Genomic DNA, 26,068 nt, shown 5'->3' on the forward strand with positions numbered 1-26,068 from the left:
TAAAAAGACATTAACAGTGTCCTAATATTAAACATTAGGGATTAGGTAACAATATCCAAATCTCTTGGTACGATATTATCACGATATACATCTCACTGTACGATATTTATTGTGATATTTTGGAGAGAAGAATATAATTGTAGATGGGACACTTTTTTGCTTTTAAAATACCTTGACAAGATTTTGCTGTGAATTATATCCATCATAATCCCAAGAATTTGAGTAAAAAACATATCTCTTCATGTTGTCTGCACAGAAATGAATCATGGGATATGTAGTTCCCTATGTTTATAAGCTGTTGCTACCACAAAACCATGCATTTAAACAAAGAAACTTGTAATTCGATATATTATGACAGCCCATGATATTATTGTGAGACTTTTGACGATACGATATCACGATATTTTGGTTCTTGTTACATCCGTATTAAACAGACAAGAAATGAATGAAAAGGAGCAGAAAGAAGAGTAATCTCATGTTATCTGCCCCCACTTCACCCAGATTGCCTGATATGAATGTGACTTGTGCGTGAGTGATTTAGAAATAGCTAAAAAGAAAAAGGCTTTAACACAACTCTTTCGGTATTATGAATGAGTGTTTTATCTGCAGATTACTGATAAGATGAGAGACAGAGAGCAGAGGAACGGAGCTGGTTTGAGGAGGTTATAGTGAGTTTATAGCGACAGATGAGAGAGTTTCCTGCAAAGTGTGAAGTGGAAGAGGAGGAGGTGTTTTGCCGAGTTGGACACAGATGCTTTCTCTGCCTCTCCTGTGTCTCTTGTGTCGTTACTCACAATGTACTGCTCTGTTTGTTGGTCACGGAGCAAAGACACATCTGTACTCACCGCTGGAAATAATCAAGCACATCAAAACATCTAAAAGAAACAAGTTCTCCAGTCTGTATCTCACATTAGTCAGGTGTAAGACAAAAATGAGCATCCAGAGCAGAAAGACACTCATATAAATTAAATCAACTTGTTTTTGTTATTTTTCTATAATTTTTTTTAAAACTTTCTCTGTCTCTAATGTCATTTTCCATTTGCAGAGAATTGAAGAAATAATGAAGCGCACCAGAAAGAGTGAAGTGGAAGCTCCATCTGTTGTCCAAGGTGATGATAAGTTATTTATAGAGTTATGTTTATTATATGAGATCAAATGTAATATTAAAGGTGCATTACGTAAGTTTTCTAATGAAGGATCCGCCGCCTGCTTGTCTCCATGGAGGTGTTGTCGCTGTGCTTGGAATGTTCTACAGTATTGTGTTAGTTACAGGTCAGATCTGTGGAGAGGCACATGTTTTCCAAGTATATTTTTAAGCAATAAAAACATCTGTAATTCAATAAATGCAAGTTAGATGGACAATTTAATGCCTCTGTGTAATATTCCAGGCAAAGCAACAACATCTCCAAGCAGATGGCAAATCCTGCTTCAGAAATGTTCCATAGTGCAGCTTTAAATGCACCAACAGTGGACATGAAAGTAGCAAAAATGTCAAAAATGCCATTTGTCCTCCCATAGATTTAGACTTCAATAAACTTTATTAATCCACAAGGGAAATTATTTGGAGAAAAGAGAAAGAAAAGAGAAAAAAATATATAAATGGTAATAATAAATTCTAAATAAGTCAAATAAAACATAATTAAATCAAAATAAAATAGAAAAATAAGTAATAAAATATAAATGATATGATGATTGACAGGACATAGGGTTATCTGTTACATAAGGGTGAGTTGTTGTACAGTTGTAGGGAGTATTATCTGTTCCATAAGGGTGAGTTGGTGTACAGTTGTAGGGAGTATTATCCATTACGTAAGGGTCTGTTTTTGTATAGTTGTAGGGAGTATTATCTGTTACATAAGTGTGAGCAGTTGTATAGTTGTAGGGAATATTATCCGTTATCTACAGATGAGTTGTTGTATAGATGTAGGGAGTATTATCTGTTACATAAGCGTGAGTTGTTGTACAGTTGTAAGGAGTATTATCTGTAACATAAGCGTGAGTTGTTGTGCAGTTGTAAGGAGTATTATCTGTAACATAAGCGTGAGTTGTTGTGCAGTTGTAAGGAGTATTATCTGTTACATAAGACAGTTGTAGGGAGTATTATCTGTTACACAAGCGTGAGTTGTTGTACCGTTGTAGGGAGTATTATCTGTTACATAAGGGTAGACTGGCAGTTCCAGGGCTGAAATGATCCAGATGATTCTAGTGAAGGTGTATGGATTTTAAAACACACTTGAGCACTTCCTGTATTACCACATGACATCACAAGGTGGAACAGACTGTTTTTGTTGAAGAAACAGCATTATAACATAGAAAATATATTAATGTTTTTAAATATATATATCCTGAACTAGGCCATGATCTATATCTCTAGACTGGACCAAACTTGTATTGATTGATGTTAATGTGATCTGCTGCAGAGTGACTCAGCAGAGGGAAAAAGTGCCCCCTAGTGGTTTATCTGATGTTTGATAAACCTTTTAGCCCAATAAGAGTTCAGGCATATTTGATTTCCTGCTTCACTGAGGCGCAGAGTCAGCACTTTTCATTTCCTGGTGTATTTTGAGTTGTGTCTCCTCCAAGGTTCATCTGAGGTAAAACATAAAACAAACTGCAGTGGCTGTAACATCTACTCACACTGGATTGGGTCATTATCATACTGATCAGGTGTAACTGTGCACAGAGAACAATTCAACTCTAATTTACATAGTCCTTGGAGATCTGAAGGAGTCATGATTTTAGTCCTTAACCTGGTTTATTTAGATTCAGAGTCAGATTCAGAAAACTTCATTGATCCCACAGGGCAACAATTCATTTACAGTATTCTCAAAGCAGTTCTCCCTTCTCACACACAAACATCATTCATCGACATTATGCATCATTATTTTCTTATTAAAGGAACTGTATGTAGGATTTTGGTTTTAAATTTTCTAAACACAACCTAACTACGGTGACCAGACGTCCCTATTTACCCAGGATAGCCCCAGTTTTGAGCCCTGTGTCCCCTGTCCCAGCAGATTTAACCAAAACCATTGATTTGTCACAGTTTTATACAAGAAATGTCCCACATGTACCTATTTTTGACCAATTTGATCCCTGCCAGCAGTAAAAAGAGGCATAAATTGTCATTTGTTGAGGTGAACTACAGAAAAGCTGCTTAAAAATGACCAAAAAACAAAGAAAATGTGGCTATACTGACTCATGTTAGTCATGAATGTGCCGATTGCAGAACATTTTTCCTTAATAACGCACTTGTTTCACAGTTTTATTATTGTCAACCATCACAAATCGTGGGTGTCCCAGTTTTTATTTTGAAAATCTGGTCACCCTGGACGTAACTGTGTCCCTATATTCAAGGTAGATGTGTTCAAATCAAATACAGCAAATGTTGTATGTGATTGGACAAGTTGTTTATGTTATTATTTGGTGTTTTTGTTCTCAAGTTGATCAGCAGAATGAGCCTCACATGTACTGAGTCTCTCTTTTGCCAGTTTCAGAGCTTAAATCCGGTTGGATTAAACCTAAAAGGACTCTCTCACTGATCTGAATCCTTGCTTTCTAAACTTGCAGCCAATCATGAATCAGTGCTAGTGCAGCCTCTGCAACTCAGGGAGTAAATTCTGGAGGTTCTGAGCTTTCACATGAGGCCTGTCCATTTACTGAGAATGAGAAAAACTTGTATATGTCCTCTGTCTGCAGGTTAAGACTCTGGCAACACAGGTTTAGTTGTAATTGTAATAAACTTTTTAAAACTGCAGGAGCTCAGGCTACAGCACCTTTAAGACCTGGTTTAGATGTTTTATTTTACTGGTTTATTGCTCGCAACAGATGCATATTCTGTTCTGTAAGAACATTTCGACTTACCAAACATTTTTAACACTAATTTCATTGCAGTGTTTCTACAGGAGCCATTCTCTCACTGCCATTCTTTTTACATTTCAGAGTCTGAGGTGAAGGTGGAGGCAGCGCCCCCTTCAGGACAGGATGTGCCACTGGAGCCCTCTCAGATTTCTCTGGGGCCTTTAGAAAAGAGCTGTGTGGATGAGCTCTCAGACGGAGTGCAGTCTATGGACGTCAGGTAATAAAGACTAAATAAAGACTAAGCACTTTTACCCCAAGTCATTATTTTAGTTTATTATTTACTAGAATTACTTTTGACTGAACAAAGCTATTACACAATATAGAATGCAAAATTACCCAAAGGTGATTGAAAAAGTCAGAATAATGCAAAAAATATTGAACATTTATGAAAAAAATCACCTTTTTTTTTCAGATTTTGAAGTTCCTATTTATTCTTCTAAATACATGGTGCACATTTTAAACACCTTCCGAAGCATTTACGACAAAAAAAAGAAAGAAATATAAACAGGTAAAAAAGAGTCACAGACATTTTAGAACGTGATTAAACTACAGAGATGTGTTGTTTTAATTACAGCTCCGGGGAAATACAGGGACATTTAGTTCGCTGCATATCTTCTTTTGGTAAATAAATACAGCTATTGACCTTTGCCAGTAATGATCATTTAAAGTGCAATTAAAAAGTACTTATGAAAGATAAATTATCCTGTGCAGATTCATTTTATTACCATTTTTTCACTTGCACTGACTCCATTTACCGAAAATTTGTCTCTTTAAATATTGAGGCTACAGTATGTAACTTTTTAACCATAAATACACTAAAATAAAAGCTTTTTCCCTATTTTTGTTTTATTTATTGTACTGAAAACATGCGTCCTTTGCAGCTCCACAAACCTGACTCTTATTTGATCTGGAGGAGGTCCTCTTCCTTTAATATTCGCTGTAATATGATACACGCCACCACCAGAAAGTTACACACTGTACTTTTAATCTTTATTTAACTTATTTTAAATAGTTCATCTAGTTATTTGCTCTCTATTGACATAAAATGAATCATAAAATAGAAAAAAGGTGACAAATTATATTACATTTGGGTGAGCATTTCTTATTTTCAGTATAATCGCTCATATAACTTACATAACATACAGTATAACTTCATATTAAATGTGTTGTAAGGCTGTGCAATTAATTGAATTTTGATTGCGATGTCGATTTGTGCGTCAAACGATCTCCAAACTCTTATAATCGAGTTGAAACGATTAAACTGAACAAAGTTTATTTTGGGATTTTTAAAAATATAAATAAGTATATCTATTTCCTTTTTTTAAATATAGAGATTGTAGAAAAGCTGGATATATAGTTTATTTTGGATACATTTATGTTTTTCTATATCTTATTTCATGTTCAAAGTATATTTTATTCATTTTATGTTTTATACATCGCAAAACTGCTCTAAGGTTCATATTTGTAGCCTGAGTTTATTTTCAATTTGAAAGTTTTGCGTAAATTATCGATAACAAAGTGTTTGTTTTTGAGAGAGAACAAAATAATCATGATAATTATTTTTTCCATTATCAAGCAGCCCTAATGTGTTGTATTTCTCTCTGCTTTAGCCATGAGAAATACAACATGTACTTGGGACTATGATCAGAAAGAAGTTTGATCATTTTGCTGTTTACAAGTCATTTTAATAGTCTTACAACTCTAAAAATCTTTTAATACTCAGATTTTGAGTGGACATGTAACCACAGCCAGTGAGGGATACACATATTTTCAGTATAATCGCTCATATAACTTCATATTAAGCCTACTATATTTTCTCTCTGCTTTAACTCGTCCCTCACTGCTGTGTCTTTAAATTATTTTCAGTATAGTTGCTCATATAATATAAATAACATATAACTTCATATTAAACCTCTTGTATTTTCTTTCTGCTTTAACCCAATCCTTCACTGTTGTGTCTTTAAGCTCTCCGTCTGTCTCCATCAGCCCTGTGTCGCGCGAGGAGCAGCCCAGCGCACAAGACTACTCCCCGGTCACGGACGCAGACGCCATGGGCTGGTCCGACTTCTCCAAACTCCAGCCCGCAAGCAGCGTCGGGGACCTCAACAAGAACTTGCTGCTCCAGGCCTGCAGCGCTGACGCTCCCCCCATGATCCCGCCCGTGGGACCCAAACTGGACGTCCAATAAAGAGGGTAAAATATGACACAGACCTGGGTGTTCGTGTGTCTCTGTTGGTGGGATGTACAGCAGTTACCATGGCGACACAATACACACATTAGCAGACACCGACAAATGAGTTGTAAGATGGTCTGAAATCTGAAGAAAAATACAAAATGGATTTAAACAACACATTTTCAGGAGGCTGTGATCGTTACAAGTGTTCATGGTTCTGTCTACAAAACTGTTTTAGGGACAAATTGTGTTAAAATAAAGCTCAGACTAAAATCTAACAAAGCCTGAGACAGAGAAGTGCCTAGTTAGCATCACACCCCCAGGAAATGTCTAGCCGCAAAGTATTAATATTTAAAACTGAGCTGGAGGACAGGTCAGAAATCTATGGTGGAATTTGCGGTCAGGTTGCAGATTTGTTGACCCGGTTTATGGGTTCATATCTCTGTAATTACTGGGTCAATCCATGTGAAACAAAAACACAAAGATCAACATCTTCTCCGTCAGCAGCACATTTATTTTTTCACAAATACCTCAGTAAGTAGTGCCATTTTTCAGCCTAAAAGATTGGGATTTAGCTACTTTTACAAAATGAAAATGCCGGAGAACCACTCCTTTTAGCAGTCGCAAGAAGTTGAGTCGATGTAAGAGGGCAAGCCTTAGAGTTGTACAGTTAGATGCCTATAAAACCTAAAACCATTATCTGTTTATTAGAGCACAAAGTAACACATTTACAGTAATCAATCCAATTTGAGTTATTCAGTCCAATACATAGAATTCAGAAATCTCTTGATGAGCTACTTGAAAGGGGGTGGAGAAGTACTGGTAGCTCCTGGGCTACAGGTTGGAGACCCCTGATGTAGAAACTTAACAGAGCTATTTTGTGGGAGGTCATTTTAGTAAAGAGTTAGATAATATATTTTATTTCTCAGACAAAGTGAGAATTGTATCAGAATGTCACAGTAAACATGCAGCTTTAGTAAATAAGTATCATATTCACAGGCCTTTCAACATTCAAACTAAATTGTAGTTTATGAGCAAAATAATTGTTATTTGCAACCCTAGACCAGACTAGCCGGCGACACCTAGTGCCTCAACCCAATTTCATTTCTCTCCAGCGACTAGGTCAGGAATCAGAATACACTAGATAGTTTGCAAGAACCACGTAAGCTGTAGACCACGCACTGGCCAATCAGCGAAGATCTGTGAAGCCATGATGTCAAACTCAAGCGCCTGTCTGTGTCCCTTTTGTGGAACAGCACAACAGTAAACAAAGTGGTCGAGATGGATGTAGACGATGCCAGACATTCTGTGTTGGCAACGATTCCAGAGATCGAGGGTTTAAAGCCGGAACAAAAAGAATGTTTGGTGAATTTTATCAAGGGGAAAGACGTTATTGCCCTTCTTCCTACGGGATTTGGCGCATTACATACGTCACAACCAAATAACAGCGATTGGTTAAATAAAAAAAGTACCGTCGAGCGAACGAATCCTAATGCTGCGAGGTGAATCAGGCTAAGACCAGGCCTCTTTTTTAATGAATTTCCAGTGACGTTTTCTTTCTTATTTTCCAGGTTTCAATCAACTTCACTTCAATCAACGTTTGCACCAAAACAGCGGCTGATTCTGTCCTTCATGATCAAACCACTCGACTAACATTTACAGTACTGAGTTTCAATGGGGTTTGAGGCGATGCAGACAATCTCTACAGGCTGAAAGCTGTAACTTGGCTAAACCTTAATTAAAATGTAAGAACTGTAAGGAATAGTAATAACAACAAATGAACAAACTGCATGTTAGGCTTCACCAAATTACAAATACGAGTTGTGAATGACATAAAATTTAATTGACGGTTTCTATTTAACATTAAGTTAGTTTCAGTTTTAAACATTCCCCTTAACATTTGTAAAAAAAAAAAAAAAAATTGAATAAACACATGAACTGCTGAATGAATACAAGAATCCCATGCATTTCAGAACATACTGTATTTTTGGAGGAATAAACTACAAGGTTAGCAATAGGGATGCAACAATAACCGAAATATTGTGATATCGTATCATCAGGAGTCTCACAATAATATCGAATAGCTGTCACAATATATCGAATTATTATAAGTTCCTTTGCTTAAATGCATGTTTCTTTAGTGGGAACAGCTTATAAACATCGGGAACTACATATCCCATGATTCATTTCAGCGCAGACAACGGGAAGAAATACGTTTTTTGCTTGAATTCTTGGGAATCATTTGCACCAAAATCTTGTTAAGGTATTTTAAAAGCAAAAAAGTGTCATATCTACAATTAAAAAATATTTGTCACTCCAGAATATCGCAATAAATATCGTACCGTGAGATTTGGATATGGTTACATCCCTAGTTAGCAGACAAACTCCACGAAAACGGGATATTTTGTGTCTTTGCCAACTGTGACAATTTAAAGTTTGTGATCATTTTTGCTGATTAATGCTTTATCAATGAATCCTGTAGAGATTCCTGAGTTTTCTGCATTGTAGGGTTGTCAAAAGTATCGAAAAACACTACTAAAACTTGACTACGTGGTAATATAAAAAGAAAGTACTACGAATTAGTGTTGAAACATCACGACTGCATTGTCTCAGACCCCAAATTCACTCTTCTATGGCTTAACTCTGCTTTGTAAAACATGTAAATAGCTGCTAATGGGGGATTCAGAGGACATAGTATCTTCAGTATGGACTGTAGCTGTATTTGTCAGTGGGATTTTCCTTTTTGTTCACGGTGTATAGACTTGACTCTTGCCCATGACTCAGAATATAATTTAGAGCTTATTATGATTCTAATGAAAACGGGCAAAACATGAGGAAAATCTATGTAAAGGTTTTAACTAGAGAAGTGAGTTGTTGTGTGTTTGTGAATCTGCACTGACGGAGAGCAAAAAATAAGAAATACATGATATAACATGGCTTGAATTCATAATATTTATCTTGTTTTGAATTGTTTGTGCAAATTTAGATCTGTTTAGTAATTACTTTAAAACTTTATTGGTCGTATTTTGCGTGTTTCAAGATAATTCCTTCAATTGAGTAAGAATATTTGTTAATGTCCAAAAAAATTAAAATAAAATTATTGACAGATTTTTGCTTGAAAAACAAAAAAACAAAGATTAGTGTATCTATAAACTTAAAGGTACACTGCGTAACTTTCCTGGTGGGGGTTCTCTCCATGTAGATGTTATTGCTTTGCCTGAAATGTTCCCCAATATGGCTTTAAACTCATCTGTCCTTATTGAATCAAGGCCAAGTTGCAGGTTTGTGGAGAAAATGCTGTGTTAGATAAGTTTAATGCCATATTGGGGAACATTAAAAAGCAATAACATCTCCATGGAGACAAGCAGGTGGCAGACACCGCATCAGAAAAGTTACACAGTCCTCCTTTAGTTTGGATAACGCTTTACAACAAAAAACTTTCCAATTTGCTTTCCATAGTTGCAATTAGAAAACCTGGACTCAAATCAAAATGACAAAACAATTAAACAGTGCTGTTATCAGGGTTCCCACGCTCATGGAAATCCTGGAAAAGTCATGGAAATTGAAAATGTCTTTTTCCAGGCCTAGAAAAATGAACGTTTTGTAAAAGTAATGAAATTTTAGTATCTCTTTCAAGCAACTACACTGTTCTTTTAAGTTATCATTGGACTATTATGATTATTTCTGAACGTCTGCGCCTTTTGTTTAAAAGAGATGACAATAAATGCACTGACGATATTTTGAATGTTAAAAAACTATAATCCCAAACCATAAGGCGACTGGAAAGAGTTAACATTTTTATATTTAGCTCTAATAGTATGATTCTACACATGTAGGTGCCGTAAAGTCATGGAAAATTCACTTTGGTCATGAAAAATACATGGAAAAGTTTTGTAATTTTGTCAGTGAAAAATAGTGGGAACCCTATATTATGTACTAACAAACTCTAATAGAACATTTTAAACCCCGAACTACTAAAAATAAGGCAGATATTGTGAATTTAAGTAATTTAAAATCATGTATATGTATTTTTTTGCACTGCAGACTCCACTTATGCTGCGGTCCATAGCGGTAACAGTAGTAATCTTGTTGTTTCACTGCTCCATGTATATTAGCCACGTTCGCTTAACAACATCGACTTTACCTCACCACACACATGGATCTATAATGAGAATAAGAGGAATTGATTATATTTCCATGACCACGAGGCAGTCCAGTGTCACCTACGGCCTTAACGAAGACCTCCGAAACACCAAGAAATCCACTGTGTAGGTACAGCATTTGAACACTAGTACAATGTCCACTATAGTTACAATTTCAATAAAACATGCTCTCGTTTATTTAAAGTTGCACTGTGTAACTTTTCTGATAGGAGGCCTGCCACAAGATTGTTTCCACGGAGATGTTTTTGCAAAGCTTGAAAGGTTCCACAGTATGGCGTTAAACTTGTCTATGTTGTTTATTCAATTACAGTCTGTTTTCCTGCTCAAAAATACAAGCGTCCCTGTAGTAAATGAGCTCACTTCTCCACAGATCTGACCTGTAACTTGGCCCGGAGGCATTGCAGACTTGTCTCCAGGGGTGTAGTGGGCGTGGTACGCGGGGGTTCGCCGTCCCCTGACGTGAGATATAAAAAAATAACAAATGTAAAACAGCTACAACTAAAATGCCAAACCGGAGCTACTGGCAACGGTAAAAACAAACTGCATAGACTCATGATATCTGCAGTACTGTCCTATAGTGACCTGAACCAGGACTGAACCAGGAGGACTAAACTAGGACTGAACCGGGACTAAATTAGGACTAAACCAGGACTAAACCAGGTCTAAACCAAAACTGAACCATGACTGAGAGTCGAGATGGGCCCGGAGGTGTGCCTGTGTAAACCGTTGAGTGATTGGGTTTAGCCCTGGTTCGGACCTGGTTTAGTCCCTGTTTAGTCCTGGTTTAGACCTGGTTTAGTCCTGGTGTAGTCCTGGTTTAGAACTGGTTTAGTCCTGGTTCAGTCTTAGTTCAGTTCTGGTTTAGTCTTGGTTTAGTCCTGGTTTAGACCTGGTTTAGACCTGGTTTAGTCCTGCTTTAGTCATGGTTTAGACCTGGTTTAGATCTGTTTTAGTCCTGGTTCAGTTCATCACATCAATGAAAAAAATCTTTAAAAATCCCCACTACACCACTGCTTGTCTCCGATGAAATAGACAAGTTTAATGCCATACTGTGGGATATTTTAGACAAAGCAGTAACATCTCCACGAAGACAAACGGCAGCGGACCCTCCACTAGAAAGTTACTTATGACACCTTTTATTTATTTATTTATTTATTTATACTTTGTGCAAAAATAATGCTGTTTTATTATGTAATATGCAACAGGAGAGATCGGCGTTTAATCGAGGGGATAGTTTTGTCAAATTTGTGTTGACAATTCATCAACTCACAGATGGTGATAGCCAAAATTAGGCTATTTTAAATGTAAATCTTTTTTTTTTAAACATTTTATTATTTATTACACAAATAATCTGTGTACGTTTTTCTTTCAAATGAAACGGGGAAGACGGTGAATATTGACTAATTACTTGAACTTTATGTAAACCAATGCCATCAACTGAAAACCATTTTGTTATGATGAAAAGCACGGACAAGCAGCCGACATCTGAACCGAGTTTGAAGAGCAATAGTAGTTTAAAATGCTGCAGCTACAACTCATGTGTCATCTATCGTCATTTATAAAGAGTCCCGAGTAGCCAGTAATACAATGTAAAGGATGTAATGTTTATCCTAATATAATTATTCTGTGACGCTGCAGCTTGGTGGAATATATCATTGTAGATGTGGTGCATGGAAACTGCTGATATCAACCAATAAACTTCATCAAGTCATCTGTGTCACTGGTGTCCGTTTTCTGTTACGGAATCCGTGTGACAGCCCAGTTTGTTTTTATTTTTTATACTAAATAATTATCATCTCACTGGAAATTGTATTTTTCTTTTGTCTATTTCTATTTTTTTTTTTTTTTACACTACTGTTTTTTATGTACTATATTTATTTCATTTCTTCTAATCAACACAAGATATGAAATGGACAAAATTAAAAATAAAAAAAAAAATCACAGGGGAAAGGTAATAGAACAGAGCCCACATATTACACAAGTTTGTTTTTACAGGCAACAAAAAATGTAGATGATACAAAACACATTTCTTCATGTGTGTTGTATCATGTACATTTTTTGTACATGACAAACACTATATTATTTTTCAAAATAAGACTACACTACACTGACATCTGTACCCAGTGGAAATTGAGTTTTAATTTTTTTCTTCTGTATTTTATTTGAAACTACTGTATTTTATGTACTGCATTTATTTCATTTCTTCTAATCAGCACAAAATATGAAAAGGAAAAAAAATGCATTTGTTAATAAGGTTTTGATTATCATAAAATGCAAAAAATAAAATAAAAAATCTCAATGGAAGTTTGGGAAAGATTAGAACAGAGCCACATATTAGATCATTGTTTATCGCGTTTGTTTTTACAGGCAGCAAAAATGTGTATGATTCAAAACGCATGAACAAGGATTGATAAACACTATATTATTTAATTTAATGGCTTATTTAACCCTAAACTTTTCTAATCCAGTCTATGTATTTACGTATTTGTGTTTTAACTTTAGTTTTAGCGTTTTTATTTCCAAAATTCTTAAGTATCTGGATTTGGATTTTGACAATTTCAAAATAAGACTCACTACACTGACATCTGTACCCACTGAGAACAATCTAAGTAAAATATATTAACAGTTCCTCCTAAATAATAGTCTGTTTACATCATGTGTCATTTCAAAGCATAAATACTAAGTTTACCAAGTGACATTATCAAAATTAGGTTTGTCTCTTTTGGTTTCCAGTGCGTTGTCTTTTACTTTGAAAACCAAAGCAGCGGAAGTACACAACGAGGACACCTTCCACGTTTCGAGCATTTTTATGGAAATGCTAAAACATCTTAAGATTTTTTGCTTGGCGATTTGATTCATGATTTCAAGTTTTATTTATTTATTATTTTAGATCGTTGTAATTCTGATTAGTTAGCTTTATTTTAGGGAAGGAATCCCGCGCCGTTTTCCAGGGAGGAGGTAAGGCGCTGCGTTTGTTAGCATGTGGCTAAGCTAATCAACAATGTCGTAATGTTGAAAAAATCAAACACGCACGTACTCAGATGATTTTTTTTATGAGCACCGGGTTTGTCTGAATGTGTTTCCTTTATGAAGTTTGTATTGCATGGTATAAATGTCTTATTTAGAAGTTGGAAGTATCGGATTAGTTACACATATGTTAAAGTTAGCAGCCCGGTTTGAGTTTAGGATGATCAGACGTCCCATTTACCCAAGACAGTTCCCTGGCCCACCAATTTTATCCAGTTTTAGGTAAGAAATGTGCCAGGTGTCCCTATTTTTGACCAATCTGATCCCTCCCAACAGTAAAGAGGTATAAACTGTCATTTATTTAGGTAAAATACAAAAAAGCTGTTTAAAAATTACCAAAACACAAAGAAAATGTGACTAAACCAGATACTATAAGGTTATAGACCGGGTATTAGAATCTGGTTTTGGGAAAACGTCACAAAGACAATGTTTAAATTAATAGGAATAACCATACCTTGCACTCAGAGGTTTCTTTTGCTAAACGACATGTCCAAACTAAATCTGACAATTAACAATCGTCGCATATTACTAGCAGGTCTTACAGCTGCCAAAAAAAAAAAAATCAATTCAACCTCTGACTGTGAGAGAATGACTCCTATTTTTCGGAGAAGTCGTTCAACTGGAGCTTTTTGCTGCTCGAATGCAGGGAGAAAAAAACAAAAATATCTGTTGCTGGTCCAATCTACTGATCAAATTGAGATCTGAATCTATTGTATAGTCGTTACCTGGAGATTTTTCATTATAATATATGTTCTTAGAATGTGCACAATATGTATACTCTCTGTTAACTTTTTACGGTACATAATAAGTACGTATAACGCAATCTGCTGATGTCTTTTGATGGAGGAAATTTGCTTGTGTTTTTTATAGAGGGAAAATAAAACTGGACGTGTGTGAATGTGTATATACATGTATATATATATAATATATATATGGGGGGGGGGGTTTAAAAGGGAGAAAAATGCAACACTAACTGGAATATGTATAACTGCAAATAATAATAACAAATAATAATGCATGAATAAAAATGTCATCACAAAAAAAGAACCTGGTTTAGTCCAGTCCTGGTACTAGACCGGGACTAAACCAGGTACGAAACCGGGTACTATAAGGTACTAGACCGAGTATTAGACTGGGACTAAACCAGGTACCAGACCGGGACTAAATCAGGACTAGACCAGGTACTAGACCAGGACTAAACCAGAACTAGATACATTAGTGTAAATAGTAAATAATGCACATACTTTGAACGGACTTCCAAAACATTTATCCAGATGTAAAGTTAGTTTTGTCGGCATTATCAAAATCAAAAACTGGTTTGGACTGGTTGGTAATAATGAAATTGTGAAACAAGTGCGTAATTAAGGAAAATTGTTCTGCAGTCGGCCCATTTATTCAGGACTAACATGTGAGTCAGTATAGTCACATTTTCTTTGTGTTTTGATGATGTTTAAGCAGCTTTTCTGTATTTTACCAAAACAAGTGACAATTTATGCCTCTCTTTACTCTTTGCAAATATCAAATTGGTCAAAAATAGGGACACCTGGGACATTTCTTCTTGTATAAATCTGGGACTAATCAGTGGTTTTGCATAAATCTGCTGGGACAGGGGACACAGGACTCAAAACTGGGACTGTTCCTGGTCATCGTAATTGTAGCGCTAGTCGGTTTATCTTAAAAAAAAAAAACAGTTAAGATTTTGCACGACCCTCGCTCACCAGTGTTTTGTTTTTTTATAGTCTTGCTTACTAGTTATTTGTCCGTAGATACATGAATCCCTACCAACTTTATGTTCCCTCATGAGCCTGTATCTTTTAATAAATGTCACATCCTTAATTTCCTGTATTTGTGTTTTTGTAGCTTGACTGTCGAGGAAGTTATTTACATTTTCACTTTGGTAACGTGTGTTTGTTTTTATAAGGTGAATGACATGTCAAGGCAGAGATCGTGTTCTCCAAATTGCAGGTTTGTCTACATTTAACATTTAAAATAATCAGTTACTTATTAATACCACAAGCAGCTGTTACTGTGTGTACGATGTTACTGATTAACAAGTTGGTTTTGTAGAGCTAATAGTTTGTATCAGCTATGCAAAAGTTGATTTCAAAGTAAATCTAAAGGTATATGTTTGGTATTGTCCTAGTTAAGATGATTTTATGGTTCCAAATTTATTGAGCTGCTTCTTCACTGTGTTTTATTTATTTATTTATTTATTTATTTATTTTGCTTTCAGAGTTCCGTGGGAAGAACCTGGTTTTGATCCTCATAAGATTGTAGCTCACCTGGAGAAGATGTCTACGGGCCGAGAAGAAGCAGATTATCGGAGAAGGGAGGAATTTTCGGAAAGAAGACACCCTGACTACCATCAACACAAGCGGCATTCAGAAGAAAACTATAATAGAAGAAGACCATCACCTTATCATGAACCAGCACAGTTTGAAGGACGAGGAGATGGGCCAAAGCGCAGGGAGACGTATAGAGAAAACACGGGACGATATGAAGATAGGAGAGGACCACCACAGCACAAGCAAAATTATGCACAGAGAGACCCTGGGTGGAGGCGAGACCAGAGTGAAAGCGAGTTCAGGGAAAGGTATAGGGACAGGAGCCCGATAAGACGAGAGGGAAACCAGCAGAGAGGGAGAGGCAGAGGGCAACAGAGGAGGAAAATTCCCATCCACACAGACACCTGGACCCCAGGCCAAGATAACCCAGAGTTAAACAGGAGCAGGGAAATGGATGGCTCCCCTCAATTTGGGTAAATCACCAACAGAACACTTCAGAAATCAAGGAAACACAGAGGAATCTCACCTTTCAGACCACCCCCCTCTTTCTGTTGTCTTCTGTCGGCTTTTCATTCTCACAGATCTTAGTGGCTTGATAACGTATTGCTTTCCGTCCTGTTAAAACCTCTCCTTAGTGAACCTTCCAGACTTTGTTGTAACACAGATCTTAATAATCAGAAGTGTGGATTAAAGGCATGAGTGCACTGGCGAGTACCGGCTATGTGAAACGTAGCATACTGCGTTATCAAAGGTCATAATGGTGGAAAAGTTACTCTCACGGCCTTCATGGCGACAGTAAATATTTGTAAAACATGTGAATATTCACCTCTGCCAATCTGAGAAATGACCATGGCTTAAATCCAACTCTGATATTAACTGTAATTCATAAAACAATGGCCTGACACCAGTTTTTTTAAAAAATGGGACATGGAAACAATTATTTACACTACAGTTCTAGGCTAGAAGTGTTAAAGATGGGAAGTCTTGAGCGTCCAACCAGATGGTTGGTGGTCCAGATTTTGCCCAAAGGTCCTGCTGTTTTATGATCTTTGCAAAGTCAAAGCAACCAAAAGTCCTTCTGTTACTGTAATAAAATTGGCTCAGGAAGAGCAGTTTTGCCAAATCACCATGAAACTGGTTTACTGTGGCAAAAATTGCTGTCATTTTTGACTTATGAACCACATTCTGTAAATTAGTCTGGTGTTGGGCCATGAATCATATTAGATCTGAAACAGAACTGTAAATCATCACATTTGTTGTTTTTACTTGTTTTGAACCATTCGCCTCCTCTTGTGCCAACACAGGTACGGGTGGGAGAAGCCACGTGAGCAGCGCTTCTCTGCGGACGATCGCAGAGATGGGTTTGACAGAAAGGGGCCTCTCGAGTTTAAGCAAAACCGAAATGATCCAATAATGGATCCAATGAAAGACAGACCTCCTCCACGACGGGACCAGTACAGCCACAGCAGAGAGCGAGACTTTACCTCGAGACCCAGGAGCTCCAGGTCTATGAGCAGAGAAGAACTGAGGGGCGACCATTTTGAGGAAAACCACAGTAATGACGGTTACCGTGAACCAAGGACGAGTCCAATCGCTCATGAAAGACCTACTACCTTTGCTCAGTACACGGACAGACCAACGAACAGAGGAAGGCCCGGTCATAGAGGCAGAGGGTTTAATCGAAGAGGTGGTTTTAACCGCAGAGGGAGAGGAAGAGGAGCACATGGCAACCGTCCACAGCAACAAGGAGACCACCAAAATGCTCCCAACGAAACACAAAGAGGTCAATTCATGGAGGAGGAGTTTTATGACGAGCCCGAGCCTGCCTGGGAAGAAGCAGAACCAGACCAGGAATGGAGAGATGATAGACGGAGCGCTGAAGGACGAAGAGGGGGAGATGGAGGAGAGAGGTCGAATTTTCAGAGGCAAGAACCTGAAATGCAGCAGCGTCCGCGAGAGCTACGAGGACACAGCGAACCCAAACCCAACATGATGGTCATAACGGAGGAGACTCTGACCATCAAAGTGGACATGAGTCGCCCGGTGAACAAGAACAGGTAGGGTGTAATTCAGGAAGACACAGTGGTCATGGGAGGCAGCATTAGGTATAAACCAGTGGAGATGTCAGAAGGAGGATGTGAGGGAGGATCAGTGGTATTTTAAACATGGAGTGGCTTTAAACTAAGGGAAATATTACAAATCCAGAGAAGAAATGTCCTTAAATGTTGTTTTATGGAGTAAGATTCCTTCAGTTTGGATGAAGTCCAAAGTGCATGGAGAAGACTGTAATGATGTCCAAACGCAAAAGAAGATGGCATGAAGAAGACTGTAAAAGGAGTTTGTGATGTGGAAAAGGTGGTTCAATAAATTTATTTTGAAATGGAGAGACTCAACATGACTGGCAGAAGTATCAGATTACAATGGTCTGCTGTAGACCAGATATGAATGGGAAAATCATTATGAGCAACAGTGAAAATTATGGGAAATATTCCATGGAAAAAGGTACAATCCGCACTGCCCAAATCATATTCCCAAAAGCACAGAGCAGATGAAGTTGATTTGTGTATAAAGTTGATTGTAGAGGTTTTTTCCTCTATCTAAAAAGATGATTTCAGAAGAACAACCACAACAGTCCAGACAATCAAGACAAAAATGAGAAGAGCAAACACCATGCAAGTTTGGTCCTGAATATTGTCAAAGTGAAGACCTGAGCACTGTTTCTCAAATGCTCGAACGTGTGTTTGAAATATTGCATCAAACCAACTTCCACTTCCTAAAATAATGGTATCTGAGGTTCCAGATGTTAAGGAAGTTGTTTTTCCAGCTGTACCTGAAATTGAGTTTGAGTTTGGACCTCAAGAAAAAAGGCAGGAGAATGAAGAAAACTTGAGGCCTTATGATCCCTATGGAGTGAGGCATGGATCAGTGGATGAGTGAAAAGCTTTGAAGAAATTGCAGCCTCCTGGTACCATTTTTGGTGAGACATCATAGAAACAATCATGTGCATTTGGACAAAGTTACTCTCAAGACAAATCCTGTTGTATCATATTTAAAGCCATTCAGACTGAAGTGCACAGTGAGCCCTTTGTTTTGAAGCTTCAGAAGAGTTACATGGATTGTATTACCTTCTGTAACAAAGTGACTGAAGAACCTCTAAGGCAGAAAACATCTGAAAATACAGTGGAAGAACAGAATCTCTTCTCAAACTGAGCCAGTCCATTGATGAAAATACTGCAATGCCACATCATCACAAAGATCTGAAAAATCCCAAGATGAGAAGAAACCACATGTTTTCAGATGTCATTAGTGTCTCTGCGCAGAGTGTTTGGCAGCTAAAGTGTTGAGACCTATAAAGACCTTCAAGATTTCAAGGAAGATTTCACTTTGACCCATAAAAGAAAATTGTAGGCCAAGTGTTGTAAGCCAACAGCAGGAGAATAGGAAACATACAATCAAACAATTATTGAAAAATGTGAAATGCTTTCGTTTTGCTCCACTATTTTAGATGTCCCAAATAATGAGGAATTGAGACAGACCAGTCTCTCCTAGTATGATCATGAGTTTTGGTGTCCTGTTTACAGGCGCCATTTTGAGGACTCCTTAAGATCATTGGAAAGATGGAATTATCACTGAAAAACCTTTGGAAGAAATCAACACTTTGAAAAATAAAATGTTGCATTTGGAGCTAACCGATGTGGACTGAAGAACTAGAGGAGAAAAGAAACAACCAAAACTGTAACATGGTTCAAGTTCACATAAAAAAAATTGTTATGGATGTGAAAAAAATCCTGTTTCCGAACCTGACATGTTGGAACCCCTGAACAGGATAAAAACAAGTGAATAATGTTATGGAAACCATTCACCACAGTCTGAGAGCTGTGAAGTGGCAGTCGACTGGATGCTTAAACTTTACATCAGTTATTATGTAAAGGACCAACAAAATCTCAAAAAAAGAGTCAGCCATTCAATTTAAGATCAGCTGAAAGTCCAAAATTCCTTGGAATCCACAATAAACAGAAGCAGATTAGTTCTAGCTATTGAGTTTTTCCAGTTACAATATAGACAGCTTCAACTTCAAGATCTTGAAGACTGATTCACTTAAACGAGTAATGCAAGAAGACCAATTGTTAACCTGAGCTTATACATTGCATTGGACAAGATGCAAAGATGTTAACCAAACCCCATCGAAGATGTCAAAACGAACAACTTAAAGACACAAATTTATGGTACTGCCTTAGCAAGATGTCTGCCCTTTTCTTTTTCTTTTTTTTTCCCATTTTTAAAATATATTTTTTTGTTTTTTGTCAGTCCAATGATCTACACTGAAATTCGCACACCCACACTTGAACGGAGACCTTAAAAAACAAATTAATGGAAGTAGATTTTTATATTTTTGATGCTTAAAAATGTCACCCCAGTCAAGTTCCAGCTCTGTGACCTAAACCTTATAAAACCTTACCAAAATGTCAGCCAATGTTGTTTATATTTTTTGTTCCTAGTCCAATGATCTACAATGAGAGAATAAGTTGGACGCTGCACTTGCCCTTTACAAAATGGGAATATTTTGTAGAAATGTGTATGCGCCAAAAGTTCATCTTGGAAGACCTGGAATCTCAAAGAAATCTGAGAGTCTGAGAGAGTGAGTTGCACTAAAAATTATATTGTGCAATGAAGATCTCACAAGTATCCAAGGATGAACCATTAGAAGAAATGATTTGTGAAGGATTTTCTGAAACACTCTGTACCTAATAAAAGAAGTGTCATTATCTGTGACAATATAAAATGGAAAAAGAATAACGGACCTCTATCTCCACGTGTGAACCTATTCCATTATAAGACGACAATGGAGGAAAGTGTCAACCAAAGATGCGAAATTATGATTGGACCAAAATATGGACTCATGAATGAACCTCAAGAGTGTAAATGATTTAAACCAAGCCACAAAATGGACTCACTGTACCCTAAAAATTACCAATAAAGCTCTGAATCTACTGACAAAAAGTGAAGCGAGAACAAGGGCTACAAGAAAAATGTGTGATTGTTGGACATGAAGCTTAAGCCACATTTATAAAAATAATCTCGGAGGAAACGGAAGAATGAACCCAAAGCAGGTTTAACTTTGCCCCGCTTGAACCTGGAGCCACTTTAAGACACATTAAGTTATTTTAGGCCAAGGTTTAGTTTAGTTTAGAGTTTGATAAAAGCACTGAATAGAAATGTTTGATCCCACAGGTAAGTCGGGTAATCGCGGTAAGCAATTTTTCTTTCTTTTCATTCAAATTTTACTATAATTTCTTCAGCTAAAATTAGTTTACAAGTAAATATAGTGACAAAAGCAGTTTACTAAAGAATTGCTGCTCTAAACATGCTGTAGTCAAAATGGATGAAGTAATGAACTAATCCCAAAACGCAAAGCCAATAAAGCTGTTATTAAATTGACTTCCATATTGGATAATTCTAATTGATAATTTACTAACTTAAATGGGATAACATTAAGTCTTATTTATACACATATAATTATAATAGTCCTTGAAATGAAGCTGAGGCCCATGTCTGCAGCTTTGCCCTCGTGCCTTTGTGCTAAACACTTCCTCCGTGCGCAGTGCGATGCTGTACTCCGCGGACAGGCAGCTCTCTCTGGACCTGGTGCACGTCGGGAGGCAGAGGCTGGACTTCCTCACCACCTCCGAGAGCTCGAGGGCAAACCGAGAAAACGCCATCCAGCAGACGGGCACCTTCGCTCAAGAGATCATCACGCTCACCCATCTGGTGAAAGGTAACGCAAACTCGGCACAGGTTTTTATCTGTGAGCTTTGAAGAACAGCATTTATTTATTTATTTATAACGTGCATATCGTAAAGGAACTTCACAACAAAAGACACACAGAAGAGCTTGTTTGTAGACCATAAATTATCTTAAATGATCTGAAACTTGAGCATGGGTCTAAATTTGCTGTATTTTCAATGGTCAAATATTTGTATTAGACTGAATATAATCCCACTTACCCATTATTTTTTAAAATGATGGATAGACAAGAGGATAATGAACACAAGTGGGCAAAAAAGTTTAAGAAAACAAACGACTGTGTACCTATTCAGACTTTAAGTTGGGCTGAACCAGATTAAATGTTGAATTTAAATGTGATTAAATCTGATTCCTTTCAGATTTGTATTTCGGGGGCGAGGGTATCACCCTGAACGAACGATTCTCTGCTCCTCAAAAAGTCGAATATGATGAAGAAGAGCCGCACGAGATGACCCTGAGCGAGAGATTCGGCTCAAACCGGTACAAAACCACACCTACTTTATCTGAGAATAACAGTCGAATAGTGCATGTGTAGATAACTTTATACTTATGATGAGTGTGGGTCAAAAAAGAGCAGGGGATATTTCTTTTAACCCTTTCAGACCGACAGAATTGTATACGAAAATGAGTGTCCAATAGGAATTTTGTTTTCTGCCAAACACATGCGCTCCATCCATTTTGATTGGCCCAAACTTTGCCAAAGAGTGTAAGGAGTCCAGATGATCGACTGCTCTGAGCGTCTGTGTATGTATCAATTGAAAAAGCCGCTCTAAGTGCAGTCATTTCTCAAATAAGCGGCAAATTACGCATCTTGGTCTGCGTAATTGTGTGTCCATTACTATTTTTACAAATTCTTTAAAAATACAAATGTAATAAACACCATGGAAATGCAGGAAATGACTTGACACGAGCTGTTTCCATGACTTGCACCAGTAAACTAAAAGGGGAATTGCACATTTGTTTTGTTCTAAGGGCAATTAGCATTTTTTTGTTTACTTACAGACTTAGGCCCTAAATTAAACATTTTTTATGTCCAAACATTTTTCATACATGTTTGCTGTGTGTTTTGTATAAAAGAGTGTGAATTTTATTTTCAGTTTTTTTCCTTTTTCATTTGTATTTCTGGTCCTATAGCTTTTATTACGGCCATATGACACATCTACAGCATACAAACTGTGAAATAATAGGTTATACTGAAAAAAATGATGTATAACCCTTCATTAGGGGGTAAGAGTTGGAGTTTTAAGAGCTAAATTAAGAAAAAAATCCAGGCGACGAAAAATGTTCTAAAATTGCCCTGAGGTCTGGAAGCATTAAACACATTTTCAATAGTAAGAATAAGAAGGTAACAATAGCACTAAAGGTTTGTCTGGGCATTTTGTAGAAAAAGGTCAATTTCTATAACACAGTTGGCCTCAGATATAGATAAAAATGCATGCTGATGTTGTATAGTGATATGTGATTAGAATTAAATCTCATCCATATGCAGTAATTTTATGATTTAGTTTAAAGTCTTAGCTATAACTTCTTATTTATTGCTTGTTTCTTGTGTTTATTTTTTAGCAGGTTAAATTCCAGCTCGCACCTGGACAGCGATGACCAACTTTTCATGAGGCAGGGCCCCCTTCAGGTAAAACTTTATACTTTTACTGTCAAATTCACTTAATTGTCGCATATAAACCTGACTGTGGTTCGCGGTCTGCAGCTGCTGGGGTCTCCGATGGTGCGTGACCCAGATGATCTCCGGCATGACCTGGAGAAGAGACGACAGGAGCGGCTCGAGGGGGTAAAGGTCACCATCGCGGGGCAGAATCAGCCACAGCGCCCCCCAATGGCCTCCCCAATGCACAACAGGTGAGAGAAACAAAAGATCCAGTGTCAAAACTTCACCAGAGACAACTCACTCTACAGCCAGCGTTTCATGTTTAATAGGCTAGAATACATAAAAGGGCTGTAACTTTTCTGGTGGAGGATCTGTGTCACTGTCAGCCGTTTGTATCCATGGAGATGTGTTTGCTGTGGCTGGAACATTAGTGCCATACTGTGAAGCATCTATCTTGTATTAATTGTTAGTAATAGTTGTTTTTAAATTTATTTGTTCAAGAAAATGGGGTACAGTGCATTAATGAACATGTAAATAAATGTAAATATGCTAGATCAGGGGTGCCAATATTAAAAACTGTCGTGGGCCTAAATATTTATTTATTGAAAAATTTCAATAACATCTGCATGTTTTCTCTTCTTTCGAGATATGTAATGTTAAACCTTTTCTTATTAAAATAAATGTTTAATAATAGTTTTGCTCAAACACTGAATCCAGAACAAGCAAAATATAAAATAATAACATTTTAAATAAATAATGTCTCTATAGTCTATCTGTAGCCGGCGGGCAGCTCTAATACATATTTGATATAATCTCACGGGCCAAATATAATTATATTGCAGGCCATATTTGGCCCCCGGGTCTGAGTTTGACATGTTCGTGCTAGATTATAGCCTTGGGCTGATTTCCATTTGACAAAAAACAAAACGAACATATGCTATTTACAGAGACTGTACAGGTGGACAGGACAAGTGAACAAAGACGGGAACAGTAATTACAGTTATTATAGTTATTATAGTTATTATAATTATTATAATGGACTAAATCCTGTTCTACTGCATTTCAGATTCATAGTACAGTGTCCTATTGCACTTTTCCAAATTTAATGCCGCATTGTGAAACGTCTTTTGTTCCAGTGAGCAGACGTACGGCCATGACGAAGAGCTCCTGGAGGAAGCAGAGTTTTCAAACTGGTCTGAGGAGCCCCAGAGGAGACAGGAAGGAACAATGGTGAGGAGCTAACCTATGAACAAAAATATGATTTAAAGATAAATTTGATTTGATTTTAAAATATTTTGGTAATATTGAAGGGTCCGAGGAGAGGGGGGCCTTTCCGCTCAAACGGTCCTTTTCGTAGAAACAACCGACAAATGAGGCGACCAAACTACCGCAACAACAACGGAGGTACTGTGTCAAAATTACTGTAAAATCAAAGTGGAAAAAAATAGACAATTGACAATGGCAGTATTAAGCTGGATTTATTTCAGTAAAAGGTGCTCTGTCTTTTGAAATATAATAACCTTACATTAATAGATTGCCTTGAAGCTGCTCACCAGACAGAAAATAACAAATGATTGATTGAAACTTATTCTTCCATAGCGGTGCATCTTCAGATAGCTGAGTCTTTATGTCACAAAGAATTTCCAGTTTTCCTTTGTTAAAGTGTTTGGTAGGATCATTTTCATTGTTTCTGTCACTTTGGTTTTGGGCTCACACGGGTCCACAGTCGGGTTTGTCACATGAAACCACATTAAGCTGCTCATAGTTTCAAATTAAAGTGGAGGACAATTCTGAATTCCTTTATAATATTGCAGATATTGTAACTTAAGACCATTGTTACAGTAATTAACATTTCAAAACATAATATTTGACATTTGACGGATCTTAAGTCCATGACAACGAGCTTCAATCAGACTGACCCCAGTGAATACGCACACACTCACTCCCCTGGTCCTGTTTTGTTAGTAGTGGTCTTTTCTTACACCGTGATGACTTTGACACTGGTGGTGGAGACTAGGATGGCCATGATTAGTCGATTAATCGATAATTGATCATTAAGAATTTCATCGATTACGTTAATTTTAATCGACAAACCGAATGTAGGTTGCTGTGAGTAGTGTGACCAAACGGGTCTGTACATGTAGCTCTCTGCACTCAGAAGGAGCGAGACACAAACAGAAACATTCGGTCAGCCTGCAATGTACTGAAGCACAAGCCTAGTGGAGACACGACAGATAACTGTAAAATACACATAAATGTAGAAAAATACCAAGATGGTCTCGATTTGATGTCCATGTGCCGTGGTCTTGGTCTTGGGACCTTGTGGTCTCGGACTGGTCTTGGTCTCGAATACTGCGGTCTTGACTACAACAACTCTGAGCGCTTCTACTCGCCCCGTGGACTGTGTAGGTCGGCTGTGTTCACATCTCACTCTCCCCGCTCCAGAGTGTGAGAAGAGGAGCCGCTCCGACACCAACTGTTCTTTAATGTGAATCAGGATGCGCTGATTTCACACCCACTCTCTTAGCAAATGCTCTTTTACATCAGTGTGAAAATGACCTGGGCTTACAGACGGATAGATATAGATACTTTATTTATTTATATTTTCAGCAGCAACAGTGATACATAATAATAATAATGCAGTAATTCAGTTTATAGAAATGCATTGTATAGTTGTACGTGTGTGTGTGCTTGTTAATTTTGATCACAATCCAACTTAAAAGGCAAGTTTGAGAACCTAATTTCAAGCAAAACAAAGTATTTCTTTCACAAAACCCCTGCCCTCCATCTCATATTGTACACTGTAAATGTTCTCTATTCTCTGTACTGTCCTAACCTCTTGTTTTTTTTGTTGTTGTTTTTTTTTTATTTACAGGTCCAAACTGGTGACCGCTCAGAGGTATTTCTTTTAGGAAAATATTGGAATTCGACTAATTTCAGCTTCGAAATGTGACAGTAAACCACTGTCAACTGTATTTGTATACTTTGAGTTTAATTTTTCATTTTTGTTTGTGCTGCACATTTCTCACAATAAAGAGACTTTTGTGTTCAGAACGTGGTCTTCACTTCAGTTTTTTATTTCAAGATACTGTGTAATATGAGGCAGTGGCCAATAGAGGGCATTTTTATTAAGTGTTTTCAGATTTTCAAC

The 26,068-nt window shown here is 37.2% G+C and overlaps 2 protein-coding genes across 6 annotated transcripts in view; both read left to right on the forward strand.

The window, feature by feature from the left end:
- Positions 1-12,070, forward strand: part of LOC110158673 (MAP7 domain-containing protein 2-like) — a 50,091-nt gene extending 38,021 nt beyond the window's left edge. For 2 of the 4 annotated variants that reach the window (XM_055151133.1, XM_055151135.1), the window contains exons 12-15: positions 1,046-1,109; positions 3,943-4,078; positions 5,827-6,054; positions 7,606-12,070. In XM_055151133.1, the coding sequence (XP_055007108.1) occupies positions 1,046-1,109; positions 3,943-4,078; positions 5,827-6,049 (423 nt within the window). In that variant the 3' untranslated portion in view covers positions 6,050-6,054; positions 7,606-12,070. Of the gene's footprint in view, positions 1-1,045; positions 1,110-3,942; positions 4,079-4,273; positions 4,345-5,826; positions 6,055-7,605 lie in introns of those variants that run through there. The other 2 variants (XM_055151136.1, XM_055151137.1) reach the window with 2 other exon arrangements.
- Positions 12,071-12,967: 897 nt separating this feature from the next.
- On the forward strand, positions 12,968-25,971 carry zgc:112982 (BCLAF1 and THRAP3 family member 3). 2 transcript variants are annotated; one of them, XM_020923167.2, is made up of 11 exons: positions 12,968-13,155; positions 15,146-15,189; positions 15,458-15,982; positions 16,814-17,566; positions 21,113-21,285; positions 21,674-21,794; positions 22,878-22,944; positions 23,020-23,168; positions 24,054-24,147; positions 24,228-24,321; positions 25,793-25,971. In XM_020923167.2, exons 2-11 carry the CDS (start codon positions 15,155-15,157, stop codon positions 25,804-25,806), a joined length of 2,025 nt encoding a protein of 674 aa, XP_020778826.1. In that variant the 5' UTR covers positions 12,968-13,155; positions 15,146-15,154; the 3' UTR covers positions 25,807-25,971. The 2 variants fall into 2 exon arrangements, with proteins under 2 accessions (XP_020778826.1, XP_020778825.2); XM_020923166.2 differs by having other exon boundaries at positions 22,881-22,944.
- The last annotated feature ends 97 nt before the right edge of the window (positions 25,972-26,068 follow it).

This window comes from Boleophthalmus pectinirostris, unplaced genomic scaffold, assembly GCF_026225935.1.
Source record: "Boleophthalmus pectinirostris isolate CB_2022bp ecotype Guang Dong unplaced genomic scaffold, ASM2622593v1 HiC_scaffold_15, whole genome shotgun sequence".
Classification (NCBI taxonomy): domain Eukaryota; kingdom Metazoa; phylum Chordata; class Actinopteri; order Gobiiformes; family Gobiidae; genus Boleophthalmus; species Boleophthalmus pectinirostris.

Bases quoted from the DNA above. Each gene is read 5' to 3' on its own strand.
- zgc:112982 (XM_020923167.2), top strand. From the start codon at position 15,155: ATGTCAAGGCAGAGATCGTGTTCTCCAAATTGCAG. The intron at 21,286-21,673 runs GTAACGCAAACT...GATTCCTTTCAG, and splicing joins GCTCACCCATCTGGTGAAAG to ATTTGTATTTCGGGGGCGAG. The intron at 21,795-22,877 runs GTACAAAACCAC...TTTATTTTTTAG, and splicing joins GAGAGATTCGGCTCAAACCG to CAGGTTAAATTCCAGCTCGC.